A 16,194-nucleotide genomic window follows, 5' to 3' on the forward strand; every position below is an offset into this window, starting at 1 on the left:
ATCTGGAACTTCATGTAGTTTCAGAGCACTGTTGTTGGAAACAGGGGCCTTTGGTTCCAAGTACAAATCAATGGATAATGGGACGACTTGAAGAGGACAGTGTGTATTGGTGCCTTTCAGCTATTCCTGTGGGCTGGAGAAAGGGAATTGTTGAAGTCCGCACCAGTTTAGCCAGTCCTGAAGATGGAATCTCGTGTACTGTAACTCCTTGATGCAACCAATAGTTGCAATGACTGTTTTGTGTGGATGCAAGACATTGCAAGATGGTGGCATTCCAACCAACCAACAGATTTACTTAGTGAAGACAGGCTTAAATCTGCATATTTATCTATTTGTTTATTTGTTCATAATCTGTTTGCGTGAATGCATATTTTATAGGAATCAGATTGTGAGTTTTAAAACTGAATATGTTTACATATTCTCTTGGTTGAGGTGGACAACCAAACAGTGTTTTATTTCTGATTTTTAAAAACTAATGTGAAAAAAGAATACAGGGCTATCAGCTAACAAGTGTTGGTTGCCTGTGGTGTGCTTTGTAGGGGATTTATAGGACATATGGGTTGTTTTTTTTTTTTTTAAATAAAACTTCTTCCAGCAAAATGGATAAATGTGCAACACAATAAAATCCGTAGACAAGTGGATGGGCAAAAGTAAACCTACTTCAGTTTCTGAATCCACTGTAATCCGTGACAGTAGTGGCCTGTTTTAGATCCTAGCAGTTAACACTGGCTAGCTGAACTTTGTTTATTTGATAGAGTAGTTTTCAACATAAAATTGCATACACCATTCATAGAATCATAGAATCATAGAATATCAGGGTTGGAAGGGACCCCAGAAGGTCATCTAGTCCAACCCCCTGCTCGAAGCAGGACCAATTCCCAGTTAAATCATCCCAGCCAGGGCTTTGTCAAGCCTGACCTTAAAAACCTCTAAGGAAGGAGATTCTACCACCTCCCTAGGTAACGCATTCCAGTGTTTCACCACCCTCTTAGTGAAAAAGTTTTTCCTAATATCCAATCTAAACCTCCCCCACTGCAACCATTGCTATGAGGTACGTAAGTATTACTACCACTATTTTACAACTGGCAAAATTGAAGCAGAGTAGTTATGCCCTGCTAAAGCTACAGTAAGTAGGGAGAAACTTTAATAGTAATGAATGTTTTGGTTTTCGGTTAGAGGGGGGAAATGGGTTTTCATTTTGAAAAAATAGCTGTTGCAAAATCAGAATAATAGTTGAATCCAGTTTCCTCAGCTGCTGCTATTCATATTGGAACAACTGTTTGTTTCACTACAGGATGGCAGGATCATGAACTGTTCACAATATTAAATAGTGAGCATTACATCTAAAAGACTATAGCTCTGCAGTTACATTGAGCATAAGCAGAGCTGGCTTTGATTGACTTGCAGCATGTTACTGTTACAGAGAATGTCTTCCTAAAGAATGAGCTTTTGGCATTCTGTAAATTTGTACCAGAGAGGCTCCTGGCAGAGCTGATCAGGGCATCATTACTATGTTTGGTCAATTTCTCTCTGAAAAATTCCTTTTCTGCAGTGAAGAACAACAGACTGACAGGTGTTCATTTTAACTGGTTTTTTTAGACGAGATGAGTCAGAACACGCCTCAGATACAGATTATCTGGAGAGAAAAAATGCTTCATAGCTTTTATATTTTTATTAAAATTGCTTATTACCTAAAAATTTAAAAATGATTCACTTGATGTAAATATTACCTTGAGCTATGCCCTTTATAAAAAGAAGGTGCCCCTGCAAGGTTATATAAGTGACTACGGGTGTCTTGCATGTCTACATGTCTTACATGTCTTACAATCTAATGACATGCCTTGATGGTTGTGAAGCATGAAACCAAAGGAGGATCATTAATCCATAATACCCCTAAAGTATATTACTGTAGTTTGAAAACCATTAATTCAAAAGGACAACATCAGATATGAGAGAACATTTGAGATTAAGAAATTTAGGTATAAGATTATTTTTACCAAAATACCCCTTATCAGTTAATATTAAGACTTACAGTAACTATTTTAAGAAAACATATTCATTTTAAAGTAAAAGGAGTGTTTTATATTATGAACAACAGAAAAAAAATTCCTTTCCCTCTCAGCATCTTTTCAGACAGCCTTGGGGAAGACTGGAGAAAGAGTATGAAGTGAGCTGTAGCTCACGAAAGCTTATGCTCAGATAAATTTGTTAGTCTCTAAGGTGCCACATGTACTCCTTTTCTTTTTGCGAATACAGACTAACACGGCTGCTACTCTGAAATAAAAAAATAACCTGATAATTCAGATAACATTGTTAATAGTATTACATAAAAAATACATGAAAGAATGTTATGGTTGCAAAGTCAAGCACTCAAAAGTTAGAAAACATCAGAATGAAGGCTAACAGAAGGAGCTATTGTAAGAAAATTCTCAGCGTCACGGCCCTGGACAAAAACCTGTTCATTAGACAGAATTTTCAGAGAATTTAGCTGCCAAATTCTAAAAATTGTTTACTGAGCATGTGTGAACTGAGTTTTTCAGAGGCTCAGAGCTTGGCCAAATTAGGGTGAATTTTTATGGGGACAGCAAACAGCACATCCTTGAAACCCAGGTGATCCCCTTGTCAAATGTCAAGTCCTTGCTCCAAAGCATTTATGCACTAGTTTCCCAATTAAACAGTTTGTAAGAAACTTTTTAACATGGCTAAACAACATTTCCCCCAATCTTGTTTGAAGAAATAGCTGAGCAGCTAAATGCTGAAATTCTCCAAAAGTTTTCAGCTTAAGGCAGACACTTAGAGTAAATTTCAGCTGAAATGGTTAAAGTTTGTAAACTCATAGGCAACTGAAAACTGGTTCTTATAAGGGAAAGTGTCAGGCAACCTTAACTATAGGCAGTGTTACCTGCACTGCTTTTATCTGTTTACATGGTGCAAGATAATTTTTTTTAACTTTATGATCCATGGACCTATGAGAATTAGAAAGTTGCAGGTTTCAGAGTAGCAGCCGTGTTAGTTTGTATCCGCAAAAAGAACAGGAGTACTTGTGGCACCTTAGAGACTAACCAATTTATTAGAGCATAAGCTTTCATGGGCTACAGCCCACTTTATTGGATGCATAGAATGGAACATATAATAAGAAGAGGGTTTTGTGTGTGTGTGTGTGTGTGTGTGTATATATATATGTATATATACACATACATACAGAGAAGGTGGAAAGTTGCAGATGTCTGCAGCTAAATGAAATTGGCATCCATTCCCCATATATCACTGAGCTGATCATCCTACTCACACCCAACCTTTCCTGGGCACCATGTAACAAGCAGCTATTAGGATGACTCTCTTAGCTGTTTAAAACCCATTGAGGCTCAGAGTAAGACAAGTGTCTTTCAAACACTTTTTTTTTTTAACTGGGTTCATGGCATTACAGAATTTAAAATTCTACTACAATAAAATCTTTTTTCCCATGGAGAAATGCTTTTCTGAGCATGTATATTTTCCTGTTCATATCAACTTCAGGTAGAAGTGGATTTGCAAAAATCTGCTGAATCACTGCTAGACAGGTGGAATGCTACCAATTTTGTGATGAGATCTAGCTCATACTTACAGTTGTACGTCTTATTACACGATCATGTGACGAGTTTAGATATCATCTGTTTTTTAAATCCTACTTTATATTTATGATGTATTACATTTTTCCCCTCCACACCAGGGTCAGACAGCATTTGATGTAGCAGATGAAGATATTCTAGGATATTTAGAAGAATTACAAAAGAAGCAAAATCTGGTAGGCTTTTTAGAGAGTGTGCGCTCTCTCTCTCTGTATTATGGTGCGTGTGTTTATATACAAGCTATAACTAATTCAGATTAGTATATGGAATTAACCTTCAGGTTTGACTTGAGGTGCTTAACTGCCCTTCTGTGCCATCTTCCTTGTTCTGTTTGGTCAGTGAAGTTGATCTGAAAATCTTGAAGGGAAAAGTGATGTGTTTTAGGCAAAGCTTTCACTGTATTTAACTACCCAAGGCAAATGCTGTATACAGTTATTTGGCAAATGCTTGTTTGGGGAGTGCTGTGTTGTAAAATAGAGGATTTCTTATATTCTGCAGAAGATGGTATCTTTTAATAACATGTTTATTAAATATGTATAATTTATATCATTCTATCAATTTAATTGCATAATTTTATATCTCTTAAAGATTCATAGTGAAAAACAGGAAAAGAAATCTCCCTTAATTGAATCTACAGCCAACATGGATAATAATCAGTCACAAAAGCCATTTAAAAAGTAAGTAAATAATTAAGATGTTTCTGGTGAGGAAAATAACTTAAAAAACTTTCACAAATACTAAGCACTTATTTGGGCGGTTGGTTTTACTGAAGTTAAGAATAGATATTCTGTATTTTTTATTTAAAATTAATATTTTTGATTCCAGCAAAGAAACTTTGATTATTGAGCAAGAAAAGAATGCATCTAGTATTGAGTCTCTGGAGCAAGAGAAAGCAGATGAGGAAGAAGAGGGAAAGAAGGATGAATCCAGCTGCTCAAGTGAAGAGGATGAGGAAGAAGACTCAGAATCTGAAGCTGAAACAGGTAAATAATTTTGGAAATGTATCTTTGGTTTAGGATGTTGATTCAATTAAACTCACTATACTGGGCTTATATGATAACGGGAATTAATCATTGTAGCTTCTTGATTCCACTTTTCATTTCATTTCCTGATGGCCACTTTCTAGTTTCAATAAATTTTTAAGAGTTTTTAAACAAGTTTAAATCTAAATCCCCATTTATAAACACAAAATGTAATTCATATGAAATTTTTTGCAATGAGCTATATTCTTGTATTTATGGCAGTGATTGAAATTGAAACTCTTAATTCAGTAATTTGATTAAAAATACTGATTATAAATCGCTAATCAGAGAAGAATACAAGGAAGCAGAGATCTCAAATAACATACCTAAAAAGGATGTGGAATAGGGAGGAAACAAAGGAAAAGACAGAAATAAGACCTCTGTGAGTAGAGTTCTTTGCTCACTATCCTAATGCCTTACATTATGAAGTATTGGAAAAGAAAACATCCTCATGTGTTCTGTTACCTTGGAACAGACTCTGATAAATGCAGTGGATAATTCTGTCTCAGATACTGACAAATTAAAGAGACCTGTGTTTCGGATTGATTATTAGTATACTGGAATAAATGGGGTTTAAAAAAGTATTATTTTTGGTAGTAGCTCAACATCTGCTTCACATACAACTTCAGCTCAAGATTAATAGTACTCAAAAGAGCTTAGATTCATTTGTAGAGAAACTGGTGCTACAGCAGACTTGTTTAAAAATCTAAGTTGGATGCCATTGTTCAGACTTCTCTTTACACTCCTAGACTGGAGCAAATGTTCAGCATTTTGTGCACGTGTGTGTATGTGTACAAGTACACAGGGCTGTAACAATATTTAAAATAGTAACACAAATATAGTGTGTATCGGGGGTGGAGGGGAATTGGGAAGCACACAGCTTTCTAGCATCCTCTTCCTAAACTCAGCCCACCCCAAATGTCCATCAAAATTTGCCACCTCTTCTCATGCCACCACCAAATTGCATAGTAGCTCTGATCGCTGTACAACCTTTCTCTCCTGTGTCTGTCTACGTATGTTGATATTTGGAAAAACAATGCTGCTGTTGCCTGTTTGGATAACTGCCTTTCCATCTGCATGTGGCTGCTCTAGGGACTGCCCCTTGAGTTGGGGAGAGGAGAAGGTGGTTAGTCTATGTGGGTGATCAAGCAATTTCAGAGGAGTTATCGGCTGCTTTCCCAACTGCCCCTTTCTCCCTGCAGGCAGATCAAATGGGGAGCTTTTCTCTGTCACCATACATAAGCAGTGGTACTTAAATCACCACCTGGGCCTCCACGTATATGCAGTGTTTTATGCCTGCATGTGGTGTTAGGTGAATGTGTAAATACATTGCTTAAACTTGTGTTCTGTATGATATAAAATATGCTAGACAGTCTTAGACAGCTATTACTAATACAGCAATGCTTTTAATATGTAAAACAACAGAAATGTTTGACACAACTGTAGTTGTAAGTGCATTATATTCTAAAGAACAAATGCCTAATGGAACAAGAAATCACACAGTATTTGGAAAGAAATCTGTAGAGGGTTAAATTATTTGTTACCTAATTTAGAGGCATGCATCAAACTATCTAGAGAAATGCTTAATATATAGTTGCACTACTTAGTTTTCTATTTTTAGACTATTATCATTTTAATCCTATAAAACTATCTCTTGGGGTATGTCTGCACCACCCACCGGATCGGTGGGCAGCCATTGATCCAGCGGGGATCAATTTATCGTGTCTAGTCTAGACATGATAAAGCGATCCCCGAGCGGTCTGTGCCGCGAGAGGCACAGGCAGAGTCGATGGGGGAGCAGCAGCAGTTGACTCACCATGGTGAAGACACCACGGTGAGTCGATCTAAATACGTAGCTGCAGTTGCGTAACTTAGATCGATCTGCCCCCACCATTGTAGACCAGGGCTTGGACACAGTGACTTGAACGTTTTTAAATGATTAAAATATCCTTGTCAGCCATCTCTGCTCATTTTAAAATATTCTGCCTTCATATGGTTCATCCACCTGAGCTACATTTTAGCACTGGACCAATAAAAATGTTATAAATATTTGCCTTAAATGAAATTGTGGGATGGGATAAGCTCCAGAACTAAATTCTTACTAGAGTTTCATAGTTTTTAGATTTTAATTAGACCATCGTCTCCTATAAATGTTTAATGATATACTGGAAAACCACTCTCAAATTTAGAGAGTCAAACACCACTTTGGTGTTCCTGCATCCCTCATCTAGAACAGTTGAGGTTTGTTAAACTTAAGTCACCTTTGATCATGCAGTGATGCCTCAGTCACTGTGCTAGCTATAATGTTTCATGAACTCCATGACTTTTCTAACTGTGTTCTCTTGATTACTAGTAGACTGTTTTGTGCCAGGAAAATTTGACTGTGACACAAGAATTAATTTTCATGTAAACTTTGGACTTTCTTTAATATAAACAAGGCTTTTATCATACTTTATTTGGCAAGCAAGAGAAGTTAGGCTTTTCCCTGAAGAGCTGCATCTCGAAATTTCAACTGCACTGTCCCTTTTTTCCCCATTATTCCTCTTAATGTAGCTTTACAATGAAAATTCTCAGAAATTTAATGAAAATTCCAGCTGGATAATGTAAAGTGGTTTTCTACACAAATGTAGTGTTGCAAACTCCTGTGACTTATCACAAGTGATATGATAGTTGCTGTGTTTTCTTAAAACCTCAACTCCTGGAGGCTATCGATTTTGTGAGACTCTCTACTTTTTTTTAAAGATAAGTTTCTGTCCCTAAGGGTTGGGGGTATAAAAAACTTAAATCTGTGAATTCATGCTGTAAAGGCTAACCAGCCAGAAAATAAATAAAAACCTTACGTTTATTCATTTTTTAAGTTTCATGATTTTTGGGGTAGCTTGGCTCCTGATTTTTAAATTTAGTACATATACTCACTCATATAATTAATGTATAGTTTTATTTGCTGGCCTGCCGTTCCCTCAGATAATTTCAAAAGTTGTCATGCTGCTCTATCTTTTCCTTCCCATCTCGCCCCTCCTCCCCCATACTTGAATTCCTATGCTGCTACTTCTCTTCTTCCACATTAGATTCAAGGCTGTACTCCTCACTTATAAATCTCTCTTTAACTACTGCACCTATATCTGTTTCCATACTTCTGTCAGTTCACATGGACAATCCACATTTCTTGTCTAATTGATCTTTTTGTCAAGTGAATACAGAGTTTGTGCCTTCTTTTATGTTTTCCCTATGTGTGCAAGGAGCTTTTCATGAAATACACACCATATCACATACACCAAGACCCCTCCAACCTGTAGATGTGCTCCCTTGACCAGTTAAAATATGTTTTTACTAAGTGCCAGGCTTGGAAATTTGACCTGAAGCCAAGCCAGGTACTTTGCCACATGAATCACCAGCAATAAAGATTCTGCAATTGGAAGTTAATTAATTGATTAATTGCTCTCCAGGTCTGTGGTCACTCTTCGGTGCTTATAGAAGTTAAAAGTAGTTTAAACGTAGTGAATAACATATATCACTGAATTTGTATGGGGAGCAGATTGTTGGAGTCAGGAGGTACCAACTATTTAATTAGTTTCTTTTCATGGTAGAACCACACATTAATATCGTTCCATTGTGGTTTATGCTGTACTGTATTATACCTGTTTTGTCTTTAAACTATGACCTCTTTAAAGCAAGGACCTGTTTTACTGTAGTGCAATGTACACTCATTGTACTATGTAAATAGTCTTGTATTATCTTTGAAAACTCTGAATCAGTTTTCGATCAGAATCTGTTTGTTTGCTGAACTGCAGTATATTACTCAGTACAAGGTACTTAACCAAATGTGTAACTTTAGTCCCATTAGGACAACTTGTGCTTAATTAGAGGCGTAAAGTTACACATACATGAGCACATTGCTGAATTGAGGCCTTTAATAATAAAGATAAAGAAGAATGTTGTAGTCTAGGAATAAACCGTTACAATCCTTCTGAAGGCAAACAATCCAAACCTAACAAGGATTATGTTACTCACACTGTCCAAAACTAAGTAGGCTGATTTTTTTTCCTTCATGCATCTGAGAGCTTAACTTTTTTGAGGGGCATCAGCAAATGACTAGGGCCTGAAGCTGCAATCCTTAAGAACACGTAATTCTGACTAATGTAAATGGCAGCGCTGTATAACTAATGACTATGGGAAAAGATCTTGTTATTTTTGACCAAGAGATACAGAAAATGGATGCGGACAGAAGTAAACACTGAAGAATAGAAAATGGGATGGTTAACATATGTTAGTTGGAACGTTTAACTAGAGTTTTAACCTATTCTGAAGAAATGTGATTTCTATAAAATATGAAATCAATAAATTTACAAATGACCCATCTTAAATGTTTTATTTGCAGATAAAACCAAATCCTTGGCATCTGTAACTAATAATACAAATAACATCAGTGCACAGCCAGCTTCTGTAGCTGTGACAGCATCTTCGATAACCACTGGTCAAGTGACACCTACATCACCCATTAAGAAGGTAAAACAAAATAAAATTTCTTTATATCTGTGTTTCTAGATAGTTCTATTGTCTAAGAATAAACTCTGTGTTGATTCTAGTGTAAAAATGTGAATTGGCTTGACTAAATGAGTTTTAGATAATACACCAAGAATAGTGGAATATTCTGTATTCTTTAGAATATTTGCTTTCAATTTTTATAAAACTTACAGCTTTAAGTATTTTCAAAATTGAGTTTCATCATGTTTTACTGAGACTTCTACATGTATGTTACATACCTGAAGGATTTTAGTTGTTTAACAAAAAAATATTGTCCAAGAAAAAGCACCCCTGTTAAACATCTTTTATTTATAAACCCACTCTACTTTTTATGGGGAGGAGGGGAACTTGTTCTATTTATATCTAAACCAAGGAGTCTGTAAACAAGAACCTCAAGTATGTAACTTACTGTGCCATATATGTAGTTTTATAGAAAAGCAAGTATTTGTGTTCCTGAACACTTGGACTCTTCTGAAACACTGGAAATAACAAGTAGCAATTTTAATAAAAAATTAACACGCGATCACAAACCCCCCAATAAAGGACAGGAATTTTAACTGATGTTCCATATATGTAATCTAACTGAAAACACTTTTTCAAATAACCTAATTTATTGTTTAATGTATATACATATTGGGACCATGTGTGTTCATTGTTGATAGATCCAAGGTGGTGTGTGTTGGAATCAATTAAGCTACTCATAAACCTGGATAGATGGGTAGAATGGTAATCATGTTTGAAATTAACTTTTTGTTTTAGACATACAAGTTGCATTTTTAGACTTGTTGGAGGAGGGACTTGAGAGCAGAAATCTGCTCAGGTCCTCCGTCATGCAGCTTTCAGTCCCTTGTCAGTACTGCTCCATAGTTGAGGGAGGACTCCCATGTAGTATTTTAAATCTTGACTATTCTGTGCTTGGTTCTTCAGCTTCTCCTGTGTTTTCTGTGCCAGTTCCACAAGGTTAATGGGTTCTAAAGTCATGCAGCTGAAGTGAAAACCTCAAAATATCTCTGCTGCTTCTGCCTCCATTTTGCAAATCTGAGGTTGCCAATATCAGACAAATAAAGAAGAATTTGAAATAAAATGAAGGATATTTCTTTTTCTAGTCACAATGTTTTGAAATGGGGAAGCAGCTTTTAAAATAAATACATTTTCAATCTTGGCCAGTCTTGTTTATCACCAAACCCCATCAGTTACAAAAATAACAGATTTATAAAGCAGAAAGGATGTGTTTGAACATTTGAACTCTGGGAAGGAGTTTGGTAAAAATGGCTCAAGCGGTAGAGGAGACATCTCATAAACTTTTAAAATATAATGTGTTGGCCCACAAAGGACCAAACCTTTCCCTGCTGTCTCAGAACTTGTGTGAAATTATATTTGCAGCAATATGAGCTGGTCAGAACTTTGTCCTCCAATACATGTATATATGTGGTTCCCTCTCATTGGTCCTTTGGGAATGATAGACATGAGAAGTGAATGTTGTTGGTTCATTAATTTTAAAAACAAGTACAGGTAAGAACTCTGCATTGAAATGGAAGGGATACGACTTTCAACATTTTATTTTAAAAGTTTTTCTTAATTTTATTTTTTAAAGTGTTTGTTGAAACAAGGATAGAGGATCCCATCTCTCCCTGGGGCCCTGTCCTGGTAGGAGAATACACAGCAGCACTAACTTGGTGAATTTTCTGTTTTATATTCTTAAGTGAATTTTAAACAAAATAGAACATTTCAAGGTGTTCATTTGTCAGTCTAGAGTCATGTTTCTATATTATACATCAACAGGCTAACCTGGCCAGCTATTTGCTTAATTCGTTTTTCATATTTGGAAGTAATAAGTAAGGCAGTGGTAACTTACCTCAGCAGGGACAATATGTTTCCTATGCAGAGTAAGGGGGAGTTGATGGCCTCTGGGCTGATGGTCTTGGCCTCTGTTTTCCCTGAAATCCTGTCTTAGATTTACTACAGCAAGATGGTCTTAAACATCAATAGTTAGCATTTATGTTAAAATAACCTGTTTCTTGTGCAGCTGAGGATGGCATCTAATGTTACCATTAGTAGTTCATGAGAGCATGTTCAGTGTGCCAGATATTTTCCAGACAGAAAAGAATGTACTGCCCTTGCCACAAAGAGTTCACAATCTAAAGAGAGGCATATAATGAGATAGATGTTAGATGGGAAAGGGTAAAACATACTGGTAGATTGGCCATGACTTGGTCACAGCTAGCAAAAAGGTTAAATTTAACAATATACTTATTGTATGCATATTAGTATATGTCGGCTAGATTAACAGTAGGCATGATAGGGGAGAGCCTTGAAAAGGAACTTAAGTATGATCATTTGACATAATTATCTGAAGGATGATATTTTCAGTGTGACTGTATCAGGGGTTTTTGAGACATGTGGAATTGACTTCCTTTGGCTTATGTTCACCGTTTGTGTGGATGTCTGGACTAGTGTTTTGTCCACCATTTTTCTCACTAGCAAAACTAGAGAAGTTTCAGAGTAGCAGCTGTGTTAGTCTGTATTCGCAAAAAGAAAAGGAGTACTTGTGGCACCTTAGACTAACCAGTTTATTTGAGCATAAGCTTTTGTGAGCTACAGCTCACTTCATCGTTTTCTTTTTGCGAAAACTAGAGAAGTTTATCTAAAGATAGTAATAGATTTCTGAAGAGTCTATCCCTGCATATGACTGGTATTTGAGTGTGTGAAACTCTAAAGATGTGTCTGTCAGTCTGTCTCTCTCTGTCGATCGATTGATCTATTTGACTCACTCACTCTTATTTTCAGGCTCTTTTCCCGTGTGTCTTGTGCTCTTCAAGGAAAGAGAAAAGCAGTCTTGATTGGATTAGAGTCTCAAGGGTCCAAGCACTCTTGGAAGGATTCCACTAGCTTTAATCCATAGGAGTTGGAAAGAGAAGCCTGAAACAGGAAGTATAAACTGCTGTGGCCCCAATCCTGACCCCAGTGTAGTTGGGTCATGTGTCGGAGAGCTTTTCCTAGACTTAAACGAAGGAAGATTTCTACCCTCAGGCTGCTATAGCTCTAGCATCTGCACTGTTTGTACACTGGCTGCATTGATGGGGAAGTTACTAGTGGATTCACCATTTCTGCGCCACTTTCAAATCCTTATTCTGCAGTGCTTTTCAGGAAGACACCATAGAATTGAGTGCCATGGCATGTGTGGGGTAGGCAACTTCTGCACATCAAACTCATCCTAGTTGCAAGAGGGCCCTCCACAGCATGGGAGGAGAAGCCAATCTCTGTGGGTTGTTAACTCTCTTTTGGAGCCTCTGTGAGTTTGGTCTCTCAAAACTTAATGGCCAGAACTTCTAGGAGGCTTCAACGATTGTATTAAGTTAGTGATACATCTTCAGACTAGTGTCTCAAAGCATATTAAGAATTGAGATACTCTGGACACTCCAAGAGAGTGCTCAGGATGGGGGAAGGCACAAGGACCCTCGAGCTCAGCACCTCTTTCAAGGACTGTGAGGAACTTGTGCTGCGGTAGCCTTTTCAAAGTGGATGAGTATAATGTTTGTATTACAGTATGGCCAAGAGGAGCTAATAAGGGGTTCCTTTGTTTTAGGCTCTACAAACACATAATGAAAGGCCTTTCCTACCCAAAGAACTTAAATTAGTTCTAGTTGTATTTCTTTTTTTAATAAGTGCATATGTCACACAATCTGAAGAATTAGGGGAGGGATTATGAGGCTAAAAAAAAAAAGTGGGAAACGTGTGATTATATAATCTAGTATAACATGCAAGCCATGGCTATAAAGTTATATGCACAGTCAGAAGGTTTTGAATAAGTTATAATTAGGGGCTATGAATAAACAAACTAGATATCAAGGATCCCTATGAGCTATCTACCTAGTCAGTATCAGTTAGTATTTTCTTGTAAGTGTAATGATAGAAGTGGGTCGTTAGAGAGCATTCGAAGAAGAGGTTAGGCTTTATGAGCAGGCACTGACCCTTCTTGAAGGGAGCATGATGTTTGAGGGCTGTGCTTTAGGTACAACAGATCCAATTTTGTGCAATAATTCAACTTGCAACATATATTCTAGCCTCAAACCTGCTCAAATAGAGAATCCTACAAATTGCCACAGTTCCTCATGCAATGTTATCTTTTGGTAGGTAAAAGAATCATAGAATATCAGGGTTGGAAGGGACCCCAGAAGGTCATCTAGTCCAACCCCCTGCTCAAAGCAGGACCAATTCCCAGTTAAATCATCCCAGCCAGGGCTTTGTCAAGCCTGACCTTAAAAACCTCTAAGGAAGGAGATTCTACCACCTCCCTAGGTAACGCATTCCAGTGTTTCACCACCCTCTTAGTGAAAAAGTTCTTCCTAATATCCAATCTAAACCTCCCCCACTGCAACTTGAGACAATTACTCCTCATTCTGTCATCTGCTACCATTGAGAACAGTCTAGAGCCATCCTCTTTGGAACCCCCTTTCAGGTAGTTGAAAGCAGCTATCAAATCCCCCCTCATTCTTCTCTTCTGCAGGCTAAACAATCCCAGCTCCCTCAGCCTCTCCTCATAACTCATGTGTTCCAGTCCCCTAATCATTTTTGTTGCCCTTCGCTGGACTCTCTCCAATTTATCCACATCCTTCTTGAAGTGTGGGGCCCAAAACTGGACACAGTACTCCAGATGAGGCCTCACCAATGTCGAATAGAGGGGAACGATCACGTCCCTCGATCTGCTCGCTATGCCCCTACTTATACATCCCAAAATGCCATTGGCCTTCTTGGCAACAAGGGCACACTGCTGACTCATATCCAGCTTCTCGTCCACTGTCACCCCTAGGTCCTTTTCCGCAGAACTGCTGCCTAGCCATTCGGTCCCTAGTCTGTAGCTGTGCATTGGGTTCTTCCGTCCTAAGTGCAGGACCCTGCACTTATCCTTATTGAACCTCATCAGATTCCTTTTGGCCCAATCTTCCAATTGGTCTAGGTCCTTCTGTATCCTATCCCTCCCCTCCAGCGTATCTACCACTCCTCCCAGTTTAGTATCATCCGCAAATTTGCTGAGAGTGCAATCCACACCATCCTCCAGATCATTTATGAAGATATTGAATAAAACCGGCCCCAGGACTGACCCTTGGGGCACTCCACTTGATACCGGCTGCCAACTAGACATGGAGCCATTGATCACTACCCGTTGAGCCCGACAATCTAGCCAGCTTTCTACCCACCTTATAGTGCATTCATCCAGCCCATACTTCCTTAACTTGCTGACAAGAATACTATGGGAGACGGTGTCAAAAGCTTTGCTAAAGTCAAGAAACAATACATCCACTGCTTTCCCTTCATCCACAGAACCAGTAATCTCATCATAAAAGGCGATTAGATTAGTCAGGCATGACCTTCCCTTGGTGAATCCATGCTGGCTGTTCCTGATCACTTTCCTCTCATGCAAGTGCTTCAGGATTGATTCTTTGAGGACCTGCTCCATGATTTTTCCAGGGACTGAGGTGAGGCTGACTGGCCTGTAGTTCCCAGGATCTTCCTTCTTCCCTTTTTTAAAGATTGGCACTACATTAGCCTTTTTCCAGTCATCCGGGACTTCCCCGGTTCGCCACGAGTTTTCAAAGATAATGGCCAGTGGCTCTGCAATCACAGCCGCCAATTCCTTCAGCACTCTCGGATGCAACTCGTCCGGCCCCATGGACTTGTGCACGTCCAGCTTTTCTAAATAGTCCCTAACCGCCTCTATCTCCACAGAGGGCTGGCCATCTCTTCCGCATTTTGTGATGCCCAGCGCAGCAGTCTGGGAGCTGACCTTGTTAGTGAAAACAGAGGCAAAAAAAGCATTGAGTACATTAGCTTTTTCCACATCCTCTGTCACTAGGTTGCCTCCCTCATTCAGTAAGGGGCCCACACATTCCTTGGCTTTCTTCTTGTTGCCAACATACCTGAAGAAACCCTTCTTGTTACTCTTGACATCTCTGGCTAGCTGCAGCTCCAGGTGCGATTTGGCCCTCCTGATAACATTCCTACATGCCCGAGCAATATTTTTATACTCTTCCCTGGTCATATGTCCAACCTTCCACTTCTTGTAAGCTTCTTTTTTATGTTTAAGATCCGCTAGGATTTCACCATTAAGCCAAGCTGGTCGCCTGCCATATTTACTATTCTTTCGACTCATCGGGATGGTTTGTCCCTGTAACCTCAACAGGGATTCCTTGAAATACAGCCAGCTCTCCTGGACTCCTTTCCCCTTCAAGTTAGTCCCCCAGGGGATCCTGGCCATCCGTTCCCTGAAGGAGTCGAAGTCTGCTTTCCTGAAGTCCAGGGTCCGTATCCTGCTGCTTACCTTTCTTCCCTGCATCAGGATCCTGAACTCAACCAACTCATGGTCACTGCCTCCCAGATTCCCATCCACTTTTGCTTCCCCCACTAATTCTACCCGGTTTGTGAGCAGCAGGTCAAGAAAAGCGCCCCCCCTAGTTGGCTCCTCTAGCACTTGCGCCAGGAAATTGTCCCCTACGCTTTCCAAAAACTTCCTGGATTGTCTATGCACCGCTGTATTGCTCTCCCAGCAGATATCAGGAAAATTAAAGTCACCCATGAGAATCAGGGCATGCGATCTAGTAGCTTCCGTGAGCTGCCGGAAGAAAGCCTCATCCACCTCATCCCCCTGGTCCGGTGGTCTATAGCAGACTCCCACCACTACATCACTCTTGTTGCACACACTTCTAAACTTAATCCAGAGACACTCAGGTTTTTCTGCAGTTTCATACCGGAGCTTTGAGCAGTCATACTGCTCCCTTACATACAGTGCTACTCCCCCACCGTTTCTGCCCTGCCTGTCCTTCCTGAACAGTTTATAACCATCCATGACAGTACTCCAGTCATGTGAGTTATCCCACCAAGTCTCTGTTATTCCGATCACGTCATAGTTCCTTGACATCACCAGGACCTCCAGTTCTCCCTGCTTGTTTCCAAGGCTTTGTGCATTTGTATATAAGCACTTGAGATAACCTGTTGATCGCCCCTCATTGCCAGTATGAGGCAGGAGCCCTCCCCTCACAGAC

General features: G+C 39.0%; 1 protein-coding gene across 8 annotated transcripts in view; it reads left to right on the forward strand.

Annotated features, from left to right (window-relative positions):
• The window catches only part of PPP1R12A (protein phosphatase 1 regulatory subunit 12A), a 221,793-nt gene that overhangs the window by 128,398 nt on the left and 77,201 nt on the right, over nt 1-16,194 (forward strand). For all 8 annotated transcript variants that reach the window (XM_073327675.1, XM_073327673.1, XM_073327672.1 and 5 more), the window contains 4 exons: nt 3,710-3,784; nt 4,197-4,285; nt 4,434-4,591; nt 9,009-9,136. In XM_073327675.1, the coding sequence (XP_073183776.1) occupies nt 3,710-3,784; nt 4,197-4,285; nt 4,434-4,591; nt 9,009-9,136 (450 nt within the window). The remainder of the gene's footprint in view (nt 1-3,709; nt 3,785-4,196; nt 4,286-4,433; nt 4,592-9,008; nt 9,137-16,194) is intronic.

The sequence above is a fragment of the Lepidochelys kempii genome, chromosome 1 (assembly GCF_965140265.1).
Source record: "Lepidochelys kempii isolate rLepKem1 chromosome 1, rLepKem1.hap2, whole genome shotgun sequence".
Classification (NCBI taxonomy): Eukaryota; Metazoa; Chordata; order Testudines; family Cheloniidae; genus Lepidochelys; species Lepidochelys kempii.